Source organism: Hermetia illucens, chromosome 3 (assembly GCF_905115235.1).
Source record: "Hermetia illucens chromosome 3, iHerIll2.2.curated.20191125, whole genome shotgun sequence".
NCBI classification, from domain to species: domain Eukaryota; kingdom Metazoa; phylum Arthropoda; class Insecta; order Diptera; family Stratiomyidae; genus Hermetia; species Hermetia illucens.
The window spans coordinates 95,067,877-95,092,471 of NC_051851.1; the positions used below are offsets into that span (position 1 = coordinate 95,067,877).

A 24,595-nucleotide genomic window follows, 5' to 3' on the forward strand; every position below is an offset into this window, starting at 1 on the left:
AGATTGGAACTCATGTAGTACAAAATATCAACCAGAATCATTGAGTAAATGCTAATATAATAGCGACGCATTGAAACTTTAATTTGTAAACATTCCACATTTGTGAAGTATACATGTTAGGGCAACTGTGGTTATTATTACGACTTCCGATCTTCGAATTAAAAGGTATGTTAAACAATTTATAGGCTTAAACCTTCATGTTTGAGATGTAAATCATCCACTGGAAGGGCCAAGTTGTGGAAGAAGTTTATAAGTGTTAAGAGATCCATTCTTTAAGTACAATATTTAGGATGGAATATGCTTAGGTATTAGCGAAAAATTAATAACCGAACTTTAAGAGCATATAGCTGGGCCCTTAGTTAACATAAGGAAAAAAACTATGTCAAGAAAGGTTTAGTTCGATTGATGCATTTCGGCAGCACCTATGTAATACGACACCGACGAGTCTACAATTTTTTAGCACGCTGTTTAACAAAGGCAGGCTGTTTTCTCGGTTATTTTTGACCATTTTTTTTGCCCTGACGACTAGGAGACTCCGCCACTGACAACACTCTGCATATGTTCTGGGACCTGTTTGCCCGTGGATGTCGCGACATCTTGCTCCAATATTGTAGTGAGGATGTTTTTGCGATTTTATGGAAATTTTGCCTATTTCGCGAGGTGATCGCAGACAGTGTAACTTACCAGTTCAAATTTTTGGTCCTATTGTCATTCAACAAAACATGATATTGCTAGGTATGACCTTACCGACAATTTATATTGAAAACTAAAAAAGTACTGAAACATGAGAAAAAATGCTGATGATCTTCAAAAGATACTAATTTTTTTTTTATCAAAGGTAAAGGTAAAAGTTAAATTTAATTTCGAAACAAATGGAAAAACAGTAATGTAAATTATAATATGGGGCGTCATACTGGTAGCTTTTGTGTAAAATTTACTGCACCATAAGACAACACTATATACATGAAATGTCAACATCAGGTTAAACTGAATATTCCCTGCAACAGGATGATGTTTCCAAGCGGAAGAATCAACCGGTTATTGAAATGGCGCACCGCTTAACATACTTATTGATGCTTAATTGCAAGTTCTTGGGGTGATGTCAGTTTATATTCAGAATAGAATGACCACAAGGAAAATTGGAAGTAGCAAGGCCTAAGTTTATGCTTTGCACTAATACCGAATATAAGAAGTAAAAACCTAATCAGAAGGCGAAGAAAATCATTTGAATTTTATTATCAAGAAAAGTTGTAATGAAATTTGCTACAGAAGATATTCTATCCAAGGAAGTGAAATTTGAATCAAACAAGGTTGATGAGTTAGTTATCGGAACCAGAATTAAAAAAAAAAACCAATCAAAGGGAATCTCATCCAAGCATCTTATTGATCAAATATTTATCTTTCGAAATAATATCAATAAACCTAAAACCTACAAAAAATCTCTACAAACTAGAATCTATCAGGGAAAAGTAAATAGAATGACTGCTGATAAGTCCTGGGAACTTGTAGACTTGTTAGAGAATGAAAACGGGATTGGTTCGAGGTGGGTCGACAAATTGAAGATGATTTCTAATGAAAAATTGTATGATTCAGGGTAAGATTCGCTGCTCAGGGAATTGCATAAAAGTACGGCGATGACTATTATGAAGTATTTGTCACAATTAGAAGGCAGACAACCTTTAAGACATTGCCGTAAAGTACGCAGATATAAAGACCAGTCGGGAAACCGGGAGCTGGATGCTTCAGGTATGAAATTTTTTGTGCTTCCTTATGTGAGGAACTTTAGAGTTCATAGCAGTTCAATTCAATTGGGCGCTATTTTTCAGCATTTTTCAGCAAATCATTTGCTCTGGGAAGTATTGTACCTATAATAATCAAATCATACGCTGTATACTAGGAGTTCAACATTATTAGGAAGTGTGCAGAAACTCTCCTGAACAGATACAAACAATTCGGAATACCCAAAGCTGGACGCTTTGGATATGAAGATTTTGTGTTCATCTTTTGTGAGAAACTTTCTATGCACTTTTTCTACTCGTACATGTGTTCATGTGAGTTCACATTATATGATGACGACGTGACGACATGAAGTACAAAACTTTGACCTTTTATAACTTTGTTAACAATAGTTGGATTACCTTGAGAATTATGTCCAATAATATCACTTGTGTCCGGATAACTCAGTAGTTAGTGCACTAGGTTGTCGCACGGAAGATCGCGGTTCAAATCTCAATTTGTAATTTGACGTCGGATTCCAATCGACTCAGCTGTGAATAAGTACCTGGGTCAAATCAGGATAATAATCTCGGGCGAGCGCAATGCTGACCACATTGCCTCCTACAGGGTACTGTAATCCTGTAGTGTACCGTTACGGTCTTGAATGAAGTGCTCTAATACATTTCGAGGCACTGATCCAATATGGATTGTTGCGCCAACGATTATTATTATTATTAATATCACTTATACTGATGCAAAATTTTATGCTTCTAAAATGAGCTTAAAAGAAGCTTTCATGTAAATTTCTAAAATATGGTAATATGCTATTATTAACTATATTTGAGCAGATATATTATAGTAATTGTGTGTGTTGTGTTGTGTGTGAAAAGTATTAATTGAGCCTTTTTATTTATTTTATTTATGTGTGCGGTACCATGGTCATATTCTGTAAAAAAAATCTTGCCCCCCCCCCTTTCCCATAGAAGAAATTTGTATAAACTGTGAGAAATTAGCAGAAGAAATTGGTATACAGATCAACGCAAACAAAAAAAAAATAGTGGCATAAACCATAAAAATTACGTCCTGGTAATTTTGAAAACCAACTGTCTAAACAAGAGTACGAAGATTCTCGAAGGGTCGAGACTTTTTGAAGGATGCAGGCTCAAGCCCAAAACAGGCGGCGCGAGTATGGAAACAAGCGATCGGTGGGATTTTGAGTGAAACTAAATTGCATCAAAGTTAATTTGAAAAAAAAAACCGCAATTGGGGATTAAAGATATTATGCAATTGTTAAGTTCGAATTGCAAAATCTTGATGAGATTAGGCATTATTTAAGAATCGAAATCACACGCAATGCTGATAAGAACTTTGTACTTTGTCAGTCAGATTTTATCAAAGGATTGCATCAAAATTCAATCTGTGTGCGATACCTGCATCGACACATATGGAGATAAGGTACGGAAAAATGTTACTGAACGGAAATGTTACTGAATAATACAGCATGCCAGAACCTAATTGGTGGTTTATTGTATGTATACGTAAACATGAGACCAGGCCCGTCGCTACGCAGTTCAAGTGCGCAGTTTTATATGATGAACAAGTTAATTGGAGTAATTATTAAGAAGATAAAAAAATCTTTGGAGAACTTTAATGCCTTAGTAACCTATTGTGCAGACGGGGCTCAGCTTAGTAATTCATTTCTATGCATAGGCACATGGTTTTGGGTATAAACTTATTAGCTGGGTTAACTCACTGGATGATGTATCCTTGTTCTATTTGTATAATACAATATTGTAGTCAATGGTTCACTACTTATTCGATAAGCTATTATAAATCTGCAGATTTATAACAGCCGACCCCGCTTGTGAACGGGACAAAGGCTGAAAAAAAAGAAGAAGATTTATAACAGCGATCTCAGCACTAGCCCTAGAATTCATTTGTTTAAGGGTATCATCTATACACATTTGCATATAAGCAGTTAAATAATTTCCGCTTTAGTTCATATACAAAACAATGAATATTAATTTTAAAACAGAAAATGTTTACCTACTCTAACATTGTTCATCTGGTTGTGGATAAAATCTGGTTGCGGTGGGCGGGGCACCTAATCCCTATGGGTAAGGGTGATCCATCCATCCATCCGTCTATAAGGACTATAGACTTTCCGAGTAGACCTTGCCTCAAATACAGCGATGGCGTAGGTCAGGACGCCAGACAGCTGCATTAGTGGACCCTGGCGCAAAACCGGGTTTTCTGGAGTTCCTCACTAAGGTAAGCCTAGACCGGATACCGATGATGATAACATTGTTACTAATAGTAGGATTTCTATATAATCCCTGCACTCATACTTGATTTCGTACTACAATAAACCTTAAGAACTTTCTACGAAAGATATCCAAGGTTGGTATGAGGACGATAATCTCTAATGCGAAGATATTTCAGACTTCTCTGGAACAATGATGACGAAGAGGCAAAATATAAAAAAAAAATTGAAAATTTAGTATTTTAATGCAATAGAGGCCACAGATTTGAATAGAGAAGATGCTGCATTTAAAATGTAGACTATTTCGATAAAATATTACGGACGTCGTTTTAATAAAGATGAATCATCTTACAAGCATGAAAATGATATCCCCTTAATAATTTTTAAAAAAAACAGAAAAGTGAATTTAATTTCAAACTACTGACATATGTTCAGAACAATATTCCGCAAATAAATAAAGGTACATATATTAAATTTTGCATATAACGTAGAAAACGAAAATCATTTTTCCTCAAAAATTACTCCAAATAGATATAATTCTGTTCGGAAATCAGCTTCATAATTTTGAAAAATAAATTTTTGAGTTTATAAGGAATGAATATACTGTCCACTGAGGCAACCAATAGACCGATAATTGAAGAGTGTACATCAGCCAAGGCAAGCCTCGATTTGGAACATAACGCCATTGAAGAGGAAACTGTACTACTCGAACTGCACACTCACTAAAGAAGAAAATAATCCGAAATAACGATTTACATGCATACTATTGTGTATCTCAGTAATGGTTACTCTTTTTGATACGAAATTTGGTAGAAAGATGGGACCTCATCGTATGTATGAACATAGTTTCACGTTAAGTTTAACGGGGGCTCCCCATACATACAAAAGGAAAGTGAGGCATCAAATGAAAGGTCTTGACCAGTATTTTTCGAAACTGATATTAGTTTCGACATTAGTTTCAAAGCGATGCAATGTGGGGGTCCGAAAAGAGTCAGTTACTTCAAGGACCCGTTCTCAGAAACTACCCAACCCTAATATCTGAAAAGAAATATGATGGCCAATGCACATAGTATCTAAGCTCAAAACACTCTGCATACCGATATCTGTTTAAATAAAGTTAATAATGGTATATTGTTATCATCATCATCAACAACGGCGCAACAACCGGTATCCGGTCTAGGCCTGCCTTAATAAGGAAGTCAGACATTCCGGTTCCACCAATTCGATATATTGTTATATTTATTTTAAGCATATTTTCTAGAAATTGACTGGGGACTTATCCTTAAGTTTATCTTAAATTCTAAGACTTCGAATGTCAGTATCATACTGACAGTGAAGGGTTTGACAAGCGAAATGCAAAAACATTACGAGCTAGGTACAAACGAGATAAATGCCGACTTAAATATACTTATACAAGCAATACACAAAATCTTCCGTACCTGAAGCGTTTAGCTTCAAATTTCCCGACTTGTTTTTTGGCTTAAAATAAATCATTTTCAGATTCATATTTAATAACGTTCATGCACAAAAACAACTTAGAAATATTCTTTAAAAAAGTTTTTCTAGAACATCCCCAAAGAAGAAACCCGCATCCAAGCTGCCAGGCATTCATTTTTCAGTATCGGACTAGACGCAGCATTGCATGGTCACCTTTATGATTTCAAAAATTTTTCTCGAAAACATGTTTTCGAAATCGGTGAACAGTAGAACTCGAAGATTTTTCAGCCAAACGCCAGACACTTGCAAATGACAAGATTACGGCCTACCCAGGGCACTGCCCCCCCCGCTCTACCGAGGGTGCGGAGAAGAAGGGGAAATCCTCAGGTACTTCCTTTATAATTATCCAACCCTACTAGGTAAACCTTTCTTTTGGGACTTCAGAAAGAATTCTAGCTGCAGGATGGGAGATCTGAGCCGGATGGATTCTGCTCCTCTGCTCTTACCACCGCATTCATGATCTTAGGAGTTTGTAGCATCAACGCGGCACACCATATCGCTAATTAGACTTTGATCCCATCGACTTGAAAATCTTACTGTCACTTCTTCATTTGATTATCTAGTGAAATACACACGATTTTAACAATTAATGCAGAGAATTTTTTTTTTTTTTTTGATTAAAAACTTAAAACTGCGTATTTTTGAACTCTCCCAAAAATAAATTCTAAGATTATAACGTGTAAAATAGGAGAAAAGGGAGCATTACATGGCATGGCGTAATAGGGTGGTCCGCACAATTTTCACCCCCGGACCAAACTTTCTCTCTACGGTTTTGCAAAGCCCACAACTATATACTAATACTACGTCATAAATTATTAGGTTTACATGCTCTTAATTTGTGTGGTTCATTTACTTTTAGTCCTTAAGGGGAATCTGAATGTCTGTCGCGAGCAGAATAGTGGGAAGTTTTGTATTGTAGAACAGAATTCCATGCTACCAGATAGTTGCATTTTAGTCACTGCTAAGGGGTTTACTGTGCACGATTTACAGGGTCATGTTGTCAATTGCTATTGTTATTAAATCAATTCAAAATGCCGCAGAACCCATTCGAGCAAGGGAGCAACAACAAAAGATGAATTACGGAAGAGACGCTGGTTCCTTTTTCTATTGCAGTTTTTTAGTATTCAGCAATTGATAATGAGCCACTCATGGGAACAAATCGATTGAAAAGAAGATTAGTGTTATCTTGTCTTTTGTGTAAGTCAGTAAGTGCTACAAGTGCTTTGCCTTCTCTTCCATGTAATCATGTGTGCTTTCGTACATACGAACTACGGACATTGCGAAATAATTAGGGTGCCCCAACGTTCATGATGAGTGCCTGTAATTGTTGGTCTGTTCGTTAGCGATTTTGCGCATAAGAGGAAATGTGGCTCGCGACCTCCACCTAATTACCAGAGGATGGATCATTTAATGTCGTCCGTTATTTGCGTATTTAAATACGAGTGTCTGTAGCGTTTAGTATGTTTCATATATGGCGTAGCACTCATACATACATAGGCAAATCAATGTTTATAGACAAACTTATCATGGATTTGATTTATATTTAAATGATTTGTTTTGCGCCCAGAAATTTGTTGACGTTATCACCAACTGATTGTTGTTCTTTGTTAGGGAAAGCGTCAACTGTAATCTGTCACATACCAGTTAAGTGCCCACAATAAATTTACATTTTATCACATTGAACTTGGAACGGTTCATACGCAAATGCCGTAAATTGCCATCGCCGGCGATGACGAATCACTCAAAGTTCAGGCATGCCAGGTCTTGGCAACCACCTTGGCCACCGACTTACCTAATCCGCACGCAGGCGTAGAGCACGACGAAAACAAAGCAGATCACTTGGACTATTTCGACGAGCGAGCGCTCGACCACCATGCGGCCCGTAGACAAGTTCTGCAGCACGTCCATTTCCGTGCGTTGGTGACTAGAGCAACAGTAAACGTGCTCGGCAGGCTGCTCCCGTGCACTCACTCACTCACTGATAAGGAACAAAGAACCCACGAATTCGCGCCGTTGACCACTGTGCCCGGACCTCCGCCAGCTGTTGTGAATGTTTGTTTAATGGCACTTAGAAGCGCGAATGAATGAGCTGAGTCGGGGGCGACGGACTTTTGTTGCTTCAGATTCTTTTATCATCTCAACAAGTGCTCGAGGCGGGCGAAAGCTCGCAATTGTACGCGGTGTAGATTGATATTGATTACGCTTCGGAGCGTAAATAATCAGGCGATGTGGCGCGACTCGGGAGCGGGTAATTGAAGACGCTCATCTTGCATGCCGTCAGCAGCGGGTAATTGTGGTTTCTACTTGCAGGGAGGAAAGCGAACGCTGCAGCCGCGGTCCTCAGAGGGAACATGGCGTAGGGTCAGCTTCGGCTCAACAAGCTTCTTGAAGGGATTGCTTTGACTTGTGGGCAATCAAGCTCATATGACAGCGCGTCTTCCCGCTCATTACCAAAGGAAGAAACCTCTTCTCATCTGGTTAAACGTGGTCTTAAACGTGGATGTGAGTATGGACTACGTCCTATTTATAAACAATTAGTGAAAATTAACCAGAACCATATAAACAATTCCCCAAGATGTTTCTTTTGTTGGCAAATAAGGGAGAGTAGGCCTGTTATCATCACTCCTCAAGAAGTAATTGCGTCTCGGAAAATATTTCCACTATCACTGTAGGAAATGAATTACTTTTGTTTACACACAACAAAACGCTACTTATGACTTGGTATTCTGCAAGCGCGATGCCTCTCTCGCAGTCAAAGTCCATCAAATCGACATTCTGCCCTTTTGTCGTTCAACATTCGCTCTTTAATAATATATTTATAGCAGAGTACCTTTTTCCTTTTGTCTTTGTATTTTAAGGTGCGTTTCATAACTATAGGACCATCTCTGATTCGACTAATTTAGTCTTTTGCGTTATGGAAACTACAAGCAATTATTGTATTATTTATTTGTTAACACTTGCAGAAAATATTGTCAATAAAATATGGATACGGTAAGAAAAGTCGATGTTTGGTTCGCCAATGATTTGTTGAAGTTTGGAGTTTGCGGCAAGCGACAAACATATAGAGCCTGCATAAGTTATTAGCTTGGAAGCAGGTAATTGTATTCGCGGAATAAGTCATTCATATCAGGTCAACCGAAACTTCCTAACTAATAGTTTCCTAGAAAATGAAACAAACCAGTCGGCCACAGAAGAAAGTAATGAGGCTTATTCAACTTCGAATTGTTAATGTAGTTAGTAAAGGGCCCCACAGCCTATCAGTTCGAATTGAGACGATAGACGGACGGTCTGTCATAACATTATCGTTCAGTTTAGATGAAGACGAGGAACATTTCAATAGTATAGTGTTGCGTACCAGCGGAGACTTCCGATACAGAGGACAAGGACGCTTTCTATAAGCAATTCAACAAAGTTCAGGGAAGGTGAAATTGCGCTCGTGATGGATGATTACGATAGACTTTGACAACACATTCCTTGAGGGTTTAGAATTGAAACATGGTCTTGGGGACTGTAATGTGAGAGGTTTGGACTTTCTGCAGCTTCCACCACCTCGTTATTAATGGCACATGATTCGAGCACAGTGGTCATAAAATGAGTTGAGTTTCAACTGACCGACAACGTACATCTAATTAAATTGGTAACTTCACGATAAGGAATAGATTTAGGAGCTGCCTTCTGGATGTGCGAAACTAGAGAGGTGCTCGTTTCGCGAAATCAGTTGGTGGTCGCTTGCCTTCGTTTTCGGGCTGGCTCCGCACCTTATCGCAATTGTACATACTTAGTGCCTCTTCAGTATCACATGGCCATCAATTAACGTGTTTATCTAATTCGTCAGAGCGTACGAGCAAAAGTCTGTTTGTGTCCTTACTTATACGCTTTGCACCCATCGTCAGTAGTGTAATTGCGATTACATAATTATTATGATGCCCGCATTATTAAGCTATAAATTTTTAAAAATTTGCATCACAAGTGTATCTCGGAATACATAAAATTGATAAAAAGAGACTTATCCTCCAGTAAATTGCTGAATGCATTTGCATCTCTTATTCAATTCCGAATGTATGCGTTCGGCTTACCTCACTTCTCTAGGCAAAAGGGTCGTGGACCGATTGATCCTCTTAGTGTTGAGAAACCTTCATACGATATGCTTGATGTACCCGATACAAATACCGATACATTTGAATAAATGCTTGTTGCATTTTCACGTGTGCTCTACGGATTTTCACGAGACGTTCTTTCCACATATTCAGGACAAGTCGCGAGAACACGATTTCCACGGGCCAGTTACGGGTGTTGTGTGGAACAAAGGACCTCATGCGGTTCCCATGGTCGGCCCAGCTCCCCTTCTCTTCCCAGAAAACCAATTCCGTCAGCCATGTAGCGCGGCAAAGCAGAGCAGGACAGCCGGACCGATAAACTTCCCTTCCGACCAAATGGACAGTAACTTACTCCCTCTTTTTTAGTCCACGGACCCCTCGTTTAGGGCTTAGCACACAAACTTCAAAAATATTTACGGTTTCTTACCAGGGCAGAGGCAAATCGTCAAACGCTGCCTGACCTCTGTCCTGGGAGCAGCATGTCCAAAGCGGCTTGCAAATGTTAAATGCTCCTTAATATAATTCGCAGAACACGACATGACTGCGATTTATATTGAGCGTAAATCCACCCATACTTTGGGCCGAAGCCTGAACATTCAAATTTGAATTTCAAATTGGAATATCCAAACCTTGAAAGCCAAGTAATTAAAATAAAGTAAATTAAGTAAAGTAACTAAACTAATAAAAAATGTTAAGATATTCAAATTACAAAACTTTAAGAGGTTAAGATATGGGCTATTAAAATTGCAATATATTAAATTATTTTTTATATCCCACAGAAGAAGATAGCAGGTGGCTACCGAAATGCGCATTTGGAGGAAATAAAAGTTTTTTACTGGTATAAGGAAAGAACACCATCCCTCAAATGGGAACCATTACAATAAAGATGCGCAATGCAACTGTGTGCCGATTCCGTCTCTGGTGTAGGTACAACCAGTTCTCGAGTTCAATTCAGTAGCTCGTTTGAACTACTCTTCTCCTAAGATTTCCAGCCTTGCTCGCATTACTTTGTGAGGCAGCGCTCATTCAGAATAATATCCAAGTCGGTTCGTGTGCGACTGTTGAGGCAAATTAAACCGCCTCACATAATACCACCCTAACTCAGACCAACTGAAAGGTATATTAATGCTGGTCAATATCTCCTAAATAGAGCACAGCGTGTCTACCACACAGACGCATGATTAGCCGCGGCTCAACGAAATTATACTTCCAGGCTTTCTTTTACGGTGGGTCGTTCTAGACACATAACGTTTCTTTGAGATTGTGGATTCCATTGTATGGTATAGCCCACAATGCACTTACGGCATTTCGTTTGAAATTTTCTCGGTCCGAGTGCATTGATGATGAGACACAGACAAGTGTTGACGGAGGCTTGTGGCTTTCGAGTAATAGTGGAGGTTACTCTCCATGTATTACCCCCGTATAACAACATAGAAAGAACATTAGCAGTCTCAGCTTGATGTTGGTATTGAGATAATTGTGTTTCCCGATTTTAGAAAAATCTGACGCAATACTGCACGGTTACTCATGGAGAAACACCGTGAGAAGCGTCGCCCTCCTTACATTGCATTTCTGGATCTAGAGAAAGCGTTTAACTGTGTGCCACACGAACACTGCTTTATGCAGATTATGTTTTCCTAGCATCTGATAGCAAAAATGATCTTGAGCAACTTCTCCAAAAATGCAATGATCGCTCCATGCAATACGGTCTCAGACTGAATCTGAACAAAACTGAGTTGTTGACGACCGATCCCCAGCGGGGATCAGCGACAGTGATCTGCCCAGAACTGAGCGATTTAAATATCTCGGCTGAACGCTATCAGCCAATGGAGAACTGCATTATGAAATTGCTTCACCTATTAAGGCAACCTGGATGAAGTGGCGCTCCACAACTGGTGTTCTTTGTGATCGACGTATCAACGAAAGTCTCAAATCTAAAATTTACCGCAATGTCGTCCGTCCTGTCACTCTCTATGGTTCTGAGTGTTGGCCGACTATAAAAGAACATGAACGGCGTTTTGCGGTAATGGAGACGAAGATGTTGCGTTGGACTATTCACTTGTCAAGATCGGTCTACACATCGAGGTCGTTGGTAAACGACACAAAGGTAGGCCGAAACAACGCTGGCTTGATACGCTGGATGGGGATTTAAAAACCTCGAGATTCCACGCAGATTCGATAGAGCCAAATGGCGCAACCGATCACGACGAGCCGACCCCGCTTGTGAGCGGGACAAAAGCTGAAGAAAATAACAGCAAAGGGGGATTTAGCTCTGCTAATGCATCGGGTAACCGGGAGAAACCAAGATGTGCAAAATAGAGCACTATCGGAGTTCTGTCTTTTAGAAAGAGCTTGATGACCAGTCATACGGAGAAGCTTGGTTTTGATAGTGTTTATCTTCATTCCGAGAGCAAACAGAGCATAGCATAACTGAGGTATTTTAGGAAAGAGGTTAAACCATTCCGCGTCTTCCGCACAAGGCGACATAAGGGAACGTCAGCGGTAATAAAGAAGGCCTTATTACCGCTGACGGTAATGCCTCTGGAATTTTACAATCAGTTGCAAGTTTTTTCGTGCGGAATAAGGCAGCGATCAAATCCCCTTTCGTCACTGCACTGCACTTCCCGAAATTAGCCGCGATACCGTAGTTCATTCTCGATGTTATCAAAGCCAAGCCATTTACAAAGGGAATACTATGATTGAAATCTACCACCCTCAGCTCACATGAGTGTTACTACCTCAGCGAAGTACCGATTTCCTGTCATAAAATAAATTCAATTAGTCTGGTTGGAATTTGCCCTTCACAGTTTGAATTTACGAAGAAAATAAAAAAAAACTATTCCAAGCTTGCTTGTAAGGGGTAATTTTACTCATCAAACAATTTAAAAACAATCCACTAATCTCCGTTATCCGCGCTTTCATTCCGCTTCTTCATCTTCGCCTTTATTTCCTCAATTTGTTTCTCCAACGCAGCGCACTCCTCTTCAATTTCATAATTTTTCGAAACAAGCATGACCCAGTGTGCCTCCAGCGACCGCAGTTTGTCACCGGCCTGTGTTTGGGCAAGTTTTCGTTGCCAATTCACGTCCTGAATCTCCTTTTTGAGTGCTTGCAATTGGATCTGGGCCTTGGCCAATAGCGCCGTGAACACCTCCAAGTACGCTTTCCACGACTCTGTTCCGTACTCCAGCATCAAATCTAGGTTTTGAACGCGGACCGCCTGATGTTCAAGTTGTGCCATTGAATTATCCACGGATTCTGCCCAGGCCGTTATCTCGGAGAGTCTTCCCGCCGGAGGTGGTGGAAGTTCGTACCTTTTCATGCTTAGGGTTTCCATGGGAACTCTGCTTTGTATGCGTTCAAACTCGTAGCTTAACATAGGTGTTTCGAAGGATGATGTGTTCAGGGGAAGGTGATCTAGGTAGTTTTTGGTTGGACGATAACGACGACATTCTTCCTCCACCATAGCGAGGGCCTGAGGAAATCGACGAAATTAGAAAAACGGCAAAGCAATTTAAAATACTTGTATTACCGCTTCACGAACACCGGTCTCGTCGTAACCATGGTCAATGTATGGCAGTGCATCTACTGTTACCTCGCCTGCCATGATGAAATTGTGCTTCAAGAAATAAATCCCCAAGCGTGAAAACCGTCAGGAAGTAAACAAACAACACACACGTCAAATCCGCTTACTTCTTACCTCCAATTGACAATCACATTCGTTGTTGCTTCCTACGCTTGATTGGTTTACACTTTGTGTTCTCCATTAACTGGTCACTGCTGCCACAGGACATACTTTATTTCATTACAAATTATTTTGTAATTATTGCTCTCAAATTTGAAAACTAATGTCGGCTATTTTGTTCCGGAATACGCTGGCGCGTAAGAAATTTACATTAAGTTTTCACTTTCATTGAGTTATTTTATTAAATCTAATGTTAATGCTGTTGTGCATACTCAAACAACTGCCATCTTGCGGCGTAACTGAATGTCCAATTGAAGCTGATTGGGTTTCCGGCAAGCATCTGTCTTTTTAGAGTCCACTGTTATTTAATGGCGGACGTCCTTTTACTTGCAGTAATCAAAAAACTGTAAATTTAGTGGATAAAACATAGTGAAATGGCAAGTATTTGTTTTTAATTGGCTGCATTGGAATCCCTTTCGTCCGAGTGCTTTTATAATAGTGTTTCTGTGAATTAGTGGGTCATTTTTATAAAAGTCTTGGGACACGTGTTTCGTGGTTGTTTTTGTAATGTCAACTGAATTTAAAATTTCTGTTTTTAGAGTCTATCAGCCGCGCGCCCGCTCGTAACCGTTTATTCGGAGAAAAACGAGCCTGTTAAGGATACGAGCATCTGCCTCCCAGCAGTTTTCAAGGCTCCCATTCGCCCAGATGTCGTGAATGAAGTGCATCAGTTGGTGCGCCGCAATCGCCGACAACCCTATGCGGTGAGCGAACAAGCAGGTTAGGAATTTGCAATATTTACAACGTGTGGCGTTTGCTAAAAGAGTGGTAATTGCAGGTCACCAAACCTCTGCTGAATCATGGGGTACCGGTCGTGCTGTCGCTCGTATCCCCCGTGTCCGAGGTGGCGGTACTCATCGTTCCGGCCAGGGTGCTTTCGGCAACATGTGTCGTGGTGGTCGAATGTTCGCCCCAACCAAGCCCTGGAGAAGGTGGCACAGGAAGATCAACATCAATCTACGTCGCTACGCCCTGGTTTCGGCCATCGCAGCCTCTGGGGTGCCAGCCTTGGTGCAGTCCAAGGGCCACATCATTGACGGAGTTTCTGAATTTCCCTTGGTAGTCTCCGATGAAGTGCAAAAGCTGCAGAAGACCAAGCAAGCTGTCATCTTTTTGAGGCGCATGAAAATCTGGGCCGATATTGAGAAGGTGAGTGTTTGGTTTACTTTTGAAATGAGGAACGTGAAAGGTTGCACAGGCCGCGAAGTGTGAAAGTTCGGATAACTGATCATCGACTAGTAAATTCAATATCGTAATTTGCAACTTTCCAAACGCAGCTGCTCACTTTTTGTGTCGTAATGTGTTTTTCGTAATTCGGGAAATTTTTCAATTGCGCATATCCTTAATTCGACGATGGCAATGTCAGTTACATTATTAATTTGTCATTTCGTTTAAAAATTGAGATTAGAGAGCCCTGATTTGTTCGAACTGTTTAGTTTCATGTTATTGTGAAACGAAATCAACGTGGTCTCAAGATACGACTGCACGTTGATGAGCCAGAGGGTGGCCAACGGACCCATCGTGCACCGAAATATTCTTACATAAAAACCCACAAAATCTTTTATACCTGAAGCGCCGCCAGACAATGTAACTGGTTGTCAATCTGAGACTCTCTCCACAAATATTAAAGTTCTTTGATATTCTAGCAATCGTTAATGAATTCGAGCAAGCAATCGCAACTTGCCCACATATTTGCATGATATCTCCAGCTTGCAACTTTGTTAAAATGAGACAGTCGAATGTTCCTTACCCCGAACTATACATTCTGCACTGATCTTTCTCAATCTCTTCTTTCATAGTCAGTCTTCCATATGAATGGATGGCGATTACACCGTCCTAGATGGCACACATAAATCCCTCTGTCTAAGCAAAGAGATTCGCATCGCAGAGTCCTCTGTGGAGCCCCAGCTTCCAATGTAGCATGAATTTTGATAGCAGAGCATTATATCAAACTTCCAAACTCGAGCGTGGATTTCTAGATAGACATGGAAGTCTGCCTCGGTCATAACATGATGGCCCTTATAGTTGGCTTGGATTCAATACTTATCCAAACCAAATTCAATCCGAATATAACATTGAACAGATGGTATAGGCCCTGTGTCCAAAAACCGACCATCCCAGTATTCATTTGCTTCCATTATCGAATTGCATTGCCTGGACGTTCTGATGGGAAGAGTTGAGAAAGTTCCATTAGTTCCCCGCGGAAGTTACTATCTGAAGTATATCGTCGAAACCCATTGTATACGGCAGGGAGTTTCTGTTTGAGTGTGTCCTGATCTACGATAAACCCTCTGCACTTCATTAGTTTTGTGTAAACACAAAACCTTATTAAAATCGGTTTACCGTCTGTCTGTCTGTCCCTCGCACGCATTTTTCTCGGAACCGGTTATAGCGATTAACACCAAATTTGGTACAAAGGTAGAAACTGTGAACGCTCACGCAGTGAGTTACATCCTGTTACGTCGAATTTAAGGGAGGGTCCCCATACATGCAAAGGGGGTGTACATTTTTTTCATCAAATATAGTCATGTGAGGTTTCAAATTAAAGGTCTCGATTAGTACTTCAAAGCCGGTGTTAGTTTTGACATTTGTTGGAAAGGTGGAGAGTGCGGGGGTTGAAAGTAATCATTTCTTTAAGGGGGCTATTCTCAGAAACTCTCCAACCGAAAAATCTGAAAAAAATCAGGAGGCTGACACTATATGGTGCCTGGGGTCCGAAATACCTTCCATACCAATATCTGTTCAAATAAAGTTAATAATAGTATATTACTATAACTTTTAGCAATTGGCTGCAAAACCCCCATTACGTTCATGCTATCACCGCGATTTTTGTAGTGATAGGCTAGACTATAGAGCATGATCTTACCAAGTTTGGTGGAAATCGCACTATTACCAACAAAGTTGTAATACATGAAAGTTGTTTCTTCTTTGAAAATTGAAGACTATGAATGTCAATATCACCCGAAAGTGAATGCTCTCACATAATATATGGATATTATACGTGCTACGTACTAAGAAATACACAAAACCTTTCGTACTTGAAGCGTCCAGCTTCCGGTTTTCCGACTTGTTCATGCTGGCATTGCAAGTGCTGATTTGAGTGAATCTACCAACTCTCCTGAATTAACGAGTCGCGTTGACGTTCCAAATGAATTATTCATCGCTTCAATCACCCAGCTTGATTGCTGTAACTGCATCAGAATACAAAAATGATTGCAATCACAGTAGTTGTATCTTCAAATGAATGAGTCGATAAATTTCGGAAAATTTGTAAACTTTTCTTTCAAATCTGACAATTATTCCTTGCAGCAGATAAGATTCGCCATCCTCCGTTTTGATCTATATCGTTCCCAAAACTCGGAATTCCTGGTTGCACCAACATTTTTAACCAATGAGAAATGTACGCAATCACTATTTTGGTGGGATTGATATGATCCCAGAGAAGGAATCATCGAGAATTTGAAAATCGTGGAAAAAAACTTCTCTCATTGCGTGGGAATGTACCAAATGAACTATGTTCGACTTTCGCTCAATCTTTAGCTCTCGGCTCCGGATGGTAGAATCTTAATGAAAATTCGGTTATGTTGATTTGACATTTTGAATTGTGTTGTCATTAATACTGGAATGTTTAGGAATCTTGGGTAATCTTGCCATGTTGTTGGAAGAAGTGGGTGAAGTGGAGAAACTGAAAACAAATGAGGATACCGGAATCTCGACGCTTCGTGTATAAAGGTTTTGTGTTCTTATATGAGCAACTCTATGCACTCCATCCATAGTTGAGAATGCACTTTTTTATTCATATATTGGCAAACTCCAAGATATAAATATTTACATACATATTAGACATTGTGCTCATCCTAAACAAACAGACATTGCCTATATCGTATACTGATGCGAACATATATATGTACGCATCTAATTGATCTAAGGCATCTCTCTGTCCTTGTATTGTACATTACCTACGTCACGTCTTAGAGTGCAGTAAATTTATGTAAAATGCGAAACTTTAACCTTCTAGAACGTTGTAAATAGTAGATTGCATTCAAATTTTCCAGGATTACGTCCTATATTAACGCCTATACTGTTTTGTAATTCTACGATAAACTTAAGGGGTTGTCGGGTGAATTTCTAAAATAGGGGGTAATATAAAATTATTAACTATGTTTCTGCAGATATCGGAACCGAATGCATTTTGAGGCCTAGATTTCATATAGTTGCACCACTGATTTTTTTCAGTTTTTTCAGTTGGATAGGTTCTGAGAACAAGACCTGTTTCATTCCCCTACGTTTCATCCGATATCTAAAATAAGATTAGTTTCAACAAGTCGGAATAACGGAAGCTCGCGCTTCGGGTATAAAGGTTTTGTGTTCATCTTATGTAAGAGACGCACATTTTTCTGTCCGTATATAGTTACAAATCCAACATAATCCTTCATATTTTTCCAAACTACGAGACATACGTACATATTAGAGCCATAGATATCACGCTCACCCTAAACAAACAAACTGCCTATTACCTACTGTACACATATATGCACGTATCTAAATTTATCGTACCCATATTTCCGATTTAGGTCTTATATCTAACTGAATTAGGCATTACCCGCAAAGTTCATTAGCACGCATATATTATATACCTACATACACACATGTGGGTTGACAAATAACTAAAAAACTAGACCAAAATAATTGCCTGCGACCCAATTCATAAGAATTCATTTCGTTGTGGTATTGACGAATTGATATGTGATGATGACGTCATGCGGGTTGTAGAGTGCACGAAATTCACAAAAAATTGTAAAGTTTCACCCCCTATAACTTTGTTAGTAATAGTTGGATTTTCTTCAAACTTGACCAAACTGTGCATTATATTCTTCATTACACGCATGCCAAATTTTGTACTTCTGGGATGAACATAAGGGGGGTGCCCGGTAAATTTCTAAAATGTGGAAATATACTGTTATTAACTTTATTTGTGCAGGTATCGGAACCGGATATATTTTGAGGCCTAGATTTCATAGAGATGCACCACTGTGATTTTTTTCGGATTTTCCGGTTGGATAGGTTCTGAGAACGAGACCTGTTACACTTTTTGGGGGTCATATTTTGAACCCTCACTCCCCTATGTTTCATCTAATATCAAATATTGAACCAGATTCGAAAAGTACTAATTGAGACCTTTCATTTGATACCCCACATGACTACATTCTGTGAAAAAAAAATTTGCACCCTCCATTCACATGTACGGGAAGCCCCCCTTAAACTTAACACAAGATGGCGCCACTTACTGCATGTAAAGGGATCACCAGATTACATACTCTCACCAATTTTCGTGACAATCGGTCCCGCCGTTTCCGAATAAATCGGGTGTGACAGACAGACAGACAGACGGACAGACAGACACCGTCTCGATTCTAATAAGGTTTTGTTTCACACAAAACCTTAAAAAGTACTAATCGAGTTATTTCATTTGATGCTCCATATATTATTATATTCTGTGAAAAAAAACGCCTCTTCCATAATCCTAACGCAAAATGATGCCGCTCATTACATGTAAAGTGGCACACAGACCACCTATGCTCACCTAATTTCGTGACAATCGGTTCAGTCGTTTCCGAGTAAATCGGGTGTGCCAGACAGACATTGAATCGGCATTAATAAGGTCGTGTTTCACACAAGAAACGGAGATCGTGTAGCTTCCGTAAATTAAATCGCGAACAGAATACTAATGGTTATTTAAAACTGAAGAATTGTGATCTTATGGGATAAATTTAATTTCTTATTGACTGCCCTGGCACTTATTTCAAAACAAGACAGAGTCGTCTATGAACGTTAGCAAAAACTTGACGCACGTCTTAAACCCGAATGGGTAAAACTCCTGGCGGTCAAGTTTTGACGTCTTAAGATGAATGAGCAACAACCTTGCAGGTGTTTTAAATCCAACATAGTTAGGGCTTCAGGCGCTGTGAAGACGTAGTTTTTCCCTATATAGATCTTTACATTAGAGAGAGAATTGAGCAAGTCTTGCAAGCTGTCATGTAAATGAGAGAATCTTGAAGCGTGTGTGCATATGCCGTTTCTTCAATCACTGAAATATATATACCATGTGTTGGTTTAATTTAGCCACCTCTTTAAATTGAAGGTTTCAAATTCATTTTGCCACGAAAATTAAAAATTACTTTTATTTCAGGTGTACAACTCGCAACGATTCCGTGCTGGCCGAGGAAAAATGCGTGATCGCCGTCGCATCCAAAGGTGCGGACCATTGATTGTCTACGCCAAGAACGAAGGTCTTCGCAAAGCGTTCCGTAACATCCCAGGTGTCGAAACCATGAATGTTGAGAAGATGAACTTGTTGAAATTGGCTCCAGGCGGTCATGTTGGTCGGTTTGTCATCTGGACTGAAGCTGCCTTCAAGCGTCTCAATGAACTTTTCGGAACATGGAAAGAGGCATCAACAAAGAAGAAGGGTTACAATCTTCCACAACCAAAAATGTCCAACACCGATTTGTCGCGCTTGTTGAAATCTGACGAAATTCGCAAGGTATTGCGCGACCCCAAGAAGAAGGTGTTCCGTCGTGTACGTCGCCTCAATCCATTGTCCAACACTCGTGCTCTGATCCGATTGAATCCATATGCCGAAGTAGTGAAACGCCGTGCACTTTTGGCTGCTGAAAAGAGGAAAGTACAACGTGCCCTTGAAAACGCTAAGCGCCGCAACATTGTTTTGTCAAAGAATCACTTCGCTGTCAAGGCAACAAAAGTATCTGAAAATCGCAAGAAACAACTTGTTAAGCTTCTAGCCGAAAGGAAGAAGAAGACTGCAGCCAAAAAAGCTGCCCAGAAAAAGAAGTAATCCCTGTATTACGTGATTTTATAAAATACAGTTAAATAATAAATAAGTATTGAAGTTTCATTTGTTAGGATTATCCTTTAGCTGATCTTTTTTGCCGCATTATCCATTGACATCACGTGCCGTAGGCGTGGTCGTCATTGAGATTGAGATTCAGAATCGTTGCGAATGAACAAAAAGATTAAAAAGAGTTTCGTTCCGAATTTCTAAGTTTCTCCAATTAAATGACGGTGTGAACTTTTTCGATTCCGAATAGCACTTCGTGAGTCTTTCGAAAATTGATTAAAGGATTTTAGCGATATATTACTTATCCTAACATGATTTTATGTCGCAGTAAGAGCAATTCTACTACACTAAATAAATAGCACGCTGGTTGTGTCAGAAAAAATATAACTTTATTCACAGTGAACAATTTCCCATGATTGCTAAAACTGTATTGCTATTGATCATTATTAGAATTATTCCTGAATATTTGAATATGGGTCACGAGGAACAATTGTTTTGATAGCAATTAATCATGGGCAAATTTTAACTTATAGTTGAGGAACCTGATACCCAAGCGGGTATTTAACTCTTATAACAAGCCCAACAAATCGTAGTAGATTGACTCTGGTAAGCGTGTAGACGATTGATAGTTGGGGGGCCGTAAGAGCTCACTTGAGTCTATATCTAGCTCTGCTCATTTAATGTGGACGATAAATCAACTGTTGTTTTGAATTGTGAGGCTTGTACCTTCGTCACATATAATGTGACATTTTCGGTAGTCGATTTTACTAAAATGATGGCCATTACCGTTCCGCAAAGAAACTAATTGACGTCGACAGTCGTGGATGCTTGTGTTTTGCTTGCTGCGGTGAGCCTATCAACTGTACAACATGAAGTGTGATGAAAATAAAACTGAAGCAAAAGTCTGACTGTGTGGATGCCCTTCACTTGGATGTAGCATAAGACTACAGTTCAAAGCGTGGATTATATATGCGGGTGTGTATAGCGTGTAAATTGATTGCGCTAAATACGTATGATATGAATTGTTAGCGAATGATGTCGCATAAAGGTGACAGTAAGTCATTGTATTTTTGGGCTTTCACCACATTTTCTAAATTTCGCCCAAAATTCGAATGTGGGGATAAAACCTTGGTTAAAAAAATTGTTCACTTCCAAAGCCTCAACTTCGTCTACCTCTCTAAGGAAAAAAGCCATTATAACTGCCGAAACAAACCTGTTCATCGAATTAGGACCAATAACGTATATACCAAAATTCAGTTTTCTTTCTTTCAATTTTTTTTAAAGTGAGTTGTAAAATAAAAAATATTTTCTTTGCATTCTCTATTATTTTATTAACGATAAAAGCGAATAAATTTTTACATATATATATCAATATTTTTTGTAACCACTCTTGACAGTAATAACAACCCTTATTCTGTTTGGCATGCTTTCATAGCAGCGTTTATCATATCCTCGTTATTTTACCAGATATAGATGATCTTTGTTTTGAGCACGTCTATCGTGGGATTAGGAGAGGAATAAACTTTCGATTTCAACAGGCTCCAAACATTGTCAGGCCAAGGAAGAATTGGGATATTGCAGGTATTTGACAAATTAAGGCAGGATTTGACGTGATGACAGGATGCACCATCCTGCACATACAGAGTAGGTAATTAAAATAATGGGTCAAGATGTCGGCAATGACCGTCTGGTATTGACACGGGTCCATTCTTTCTTCCACGAGATATAAGGGTCCAGATCCATCGACGGAGATAAGTATCCATAGGGTCGTTGCTGGCGGATATTTTATTCTTGCCGCAACATAACCTTCATTAAAACGCTCTAATGGTCTCCTTCGAATATATTGGCTGCTCTCTGTAACCGCCTGCAACTTACAATCGTCGCTGAATGCTACCTGCAAAAGAAAAACGTTTTGTTTTAAATTTGCTTTTTAGAAAAATAAATAGAAATGTGCAAATCAAAGGTCAATTACCTTTTTCCATACTGCAACGGTATAAAGGCGATAGTCCTTGTAAACTCCTGCCTGGCTTTCTTCATTTTCGCGGTTAACTTTGGCTTTTTGACGGTCTTCTCGTATGACCTACTTCTTAATGCCATTTCCAAAATGTGTATTCCCTCTTCTTGGAGTTCCTGATGAAGAGGCTTAAAGTAAAAAAAATGCTCCTCACAAGCCTGTGCAATAATTCCGCCATCCTTTCTAGGAGTCCTTTTACCATGGCCCTTTATTATTGATGCCTATCCTGTTGATTCTGCTCGCTGTTTGATAAGAAACCTTTTCCCTGCTTGCGATATCTCGAAAGGAATACATGTTGGTCCTTAATAAAGCCAGCATTACACTCCTTTTTTTCAGAGCTAATGTTCTTACACCTTCCCGTCTTCAAATTTAATTAAATTACAGAACAAAAATCACTTTTGTCTTTAAAATCACAACTTTTCGGTACTTCTCAATGTAAATTCGACGGGCGCAACATGCAATACCGTAGTTTAAATACCTTTATGAGAATTTGAAAAAACAGGAGTAGGCACGTGAGGTAATAGAACTGTGTCCCGGAGGGGTAAGGCGTGTGGGATTTTCCTGATAGGATTATTTCTTTTATTATCGTTATAGTTACAGCGAAAAATTGCCATAATTAAGAAAACCCGAATTTCTAGAATGTCACAGATAAAATTCTAAGAGAATTGTAAAAAAATCATCATCATTAACGGCGCAACAACCGGTATCCGGTCTAGGCCTGCCTTAATAAGGAACTCCAGCCATCCTGGTTTTGCGCCGAAGTCCACCAATTCGATATCCCTAAAAGCTGTCTGGCGTCCTCACCTACGCCATCGCTCCATCTCAGGCAGGGTCAGCCTTATCTTCGTTTTCTAACATAGATATTGTCATTATAGACTTTCCGGGCTGGATCATCCTCATCCATACGGACTATGTGACCCGCCCACCGTAATCTATTGACCCGGATTTTATCCACATCCTGACGGTCATGGATTCGCTCATAGATTTCGTCGTTGTGTATGCTACAGAATCGTCCATCCTCATGTAGGGGGCCAACAATTCTTCGGAGGATTCTTCTCTTGAACGCGGCCAAGTCTCCGAGGAATACATCAGGATTGGCAAGATCACAGTCTTGTACAGTAAGCACTTTGACCCTATGGTGAGACGTTTCGAGAGGAACAGTTTTTGTAAGCTGAAATAAGCTCTGTTGGCTGACAACAACCGTGCGCGTAGTTGTTATCGGTTGTGATTTTCGACCCTAGATAGGAGAAATTATCAACGGTCTTAAAGTTTTATTTTCCTATATTTATTCTACCCGTTTGACCAGTGTGATTTGATGTTGTTGGTTTGTTGGTTTTCGGTGCTGACGTTGCCACCATATATTTTGTTTTGTCTTCATTGATGTGCAGCACAAGAACTCGCGCCACCTGCATTGTCAGCATAGGCCAGTAGTTGGGTGAACTTAAAGAGGATCGTACCTCTTGCATTTACCTCAGCATCACGGATCACTTTCTCAAGGGTCAGGTTAAAGAGGACGCATGATAGGGCATCCTCTTGTCGTAGACCATTGTTGATGTCAATTGTCTTGAGAGTGATCCTGCTGCTTTTATCTGGCCTCGCACATTAATCAGGGTCAGTCTAATCAGTCTTATCAATTTCGTCGGGATACCGAATTCTCTCATGGCCGTGTACAGTTTTACCCTGGCTATGCTATCATAGGCGGCTTTAAAGTCGATGAATAGATGATGCAACTGGTGTCCATATTGCAACAGTTTTTCCATCGCTTGCCGCAGAGAGAAAATCTGATCTGTTACTGATTTGCTTCTTTGCCTCTTTGGTAAGGGTCAATGATGTTCTGGGCGCATTGGGCACTCTGGCCTAGCAAGATAACGGAGAATATCTTATAGATGGTACTCAGCAACGTGATACTCCATAATTGCTGCACTGTTTCTCTTTTTATGTATGATACAGATAATGCCTCCTTGAGATTCGTCAGGCATTGATTCGCTGTCCCAAACCTTGAGCACAAGTTGATGAACCACTTGGTGTAACTGGTCGCCTCCATATTTAACCAATTCGGCTGTAATCCCATCGGCTCCTGGCGACTTATGATTGCGTGGACTGTTTCTCCTATACTTGGGGGTGGTAGTATTTGTCCGTCGTCTTCAGTTGGCGGGACCTCCAACTTGTCGAAGTTCTGGTTGTTCAATAGCTCATCAAAATACTCAACCCATCGCTCCAATATGCCCATTCTGTTGGAAATGTCTCGGCAGGATGAGCATCGAGGTGTATAAGGCTTCATCCTGCTGACTTGTTGGTAAAATTTCCGGGCCTGATGCGGTTGCTCCCTGTGCTTTTCTAGTTCACAGACTTGTTGTTTCTCTCAGGCTTCCTTTTTCCGCCTGTAAAGTCGCTTCTCCGCTCG

At 39.9% G+C, this 24,595-nt stretch overlaps 3 protein-coding genes and 1 long non-coding RNA gene across 4 annotated transcripts in view; 2 read left to right on the top strand and 2 right to left on the bottom strand.

Annotated features, from left to right (window-relative positions):
• The window catches only part of LOC119650753 (glycerol-3-phosphate acyltransferase 1, mitochondrial), a 44,199-nt gene extending 36,786 nt beyond the window's left edge, over positions 1–7,413 (bottom strand). Inside the window, exon 1 of the mRNA XM_038053847.1 lies at positions 7,269–7,413. Coding sequence (XP_037909775.1) covers positions 7,269–7,384 — 116 coding nt within the window. The 5' untranslated portion in view covers positions 7,385–7,413. The remainder of the gene's footprint in view (positions 1–7,268) is intronic.
• On the top strand, positions 6,665–8,476 carry LOC119650755. The gene is made up of 3 exons (XR_005249366.1): positions 6,665–6,934; positions 7,088–7,724; positions 7,787–8,476. It is a non-coding gene; the product is annotated as an uncharacterized LOC119650755 (long non-coding RNA).
• A 3,949-nt stretch (positions 8,477–12,425) lies between these two features.
• LOC119651037 (pre-mRNA-splicing factor SPF27) lies at positions 12,426–13,363 on the bottom strand. The gene is made up of 2 exons (XM_038054354.1): positions 13,106–13,363; positions 12,426–13,048 (listed from the first exon to the last, which is right to left on the bottom strand). Exons 1-2 carry the CDS (start codon positions 13,178–13,180, stop codon positions 12,470–12,472), a joined length of 654 nt encoding a protein of 217 aa, XP_037910282.1. The 5' UTR covers positions 13,181–13,363; the 3' UTR covers positions 12,426–12,469.
• Positions 13,364–13,549: 186 nt separating this feature from the next.
• On the top strand, positions 13,550–20,220 carry LOC119651036 (60S ribosomal protein L4). The gene is made up of 4 exons (XM_038054353.1): positions 13,550–13,695; positions 13,858–14,038; positions 14,097–14,467; positions 19,509–20,220. The coding sequence occupies exons 1-4, from the start codon at positions 13,693–13,695 to the stop codon at positions 20,172–20,174; spliced, it is 1,221 nt and encodes a 406-aa protein (XP_037910281.1). The 5' UTR covers positions 13,550–13,692; the 3' UTR covers positions 20,175–20,220.
• The last annotated feature ends 4,375 nt before the right edge of the window (positions 20,221–24,595 follow it).

What these genes read in the sequence shown, in the direction of transcription:
- LOC119651037 (XM_038054354.1), bottom strand. Translation starts at nt 13,180, where the DNA reads ATGGCAGGCGAGGTAACAGTAGATGCACTGCCATACATTGACCATGGT. An exon ending in AGACCGGTGTTCGTGAAGCG is followed by an intron (nt 13,049 to 13,105) that starts GTAATACAAGTA and finishes CGATTTCCTCAG; the next exon opens with GCCCTCGCTATGGTGGAGGA.
- LOC119651036 (XM_038054353.1), top strand. An exon ending in TGCGGTGAGCGAACAAGCAG is followed by an intron (nt 14,039 to 14,096) that starts GTTAGGAATTTG and finishes TGGTAATTGCAG; the next exon opens with GTCACCAAACCTCTGCTGAA. An exon ending in TCTGGGCCGATATTGAGAAG is followed by an intron (nt 14,468 to 19,508) that starts GTGAGTGTTTGG and finishes CTTTTATTTCAG; the next exon opens with GTGTACAACTCGCAACGATT.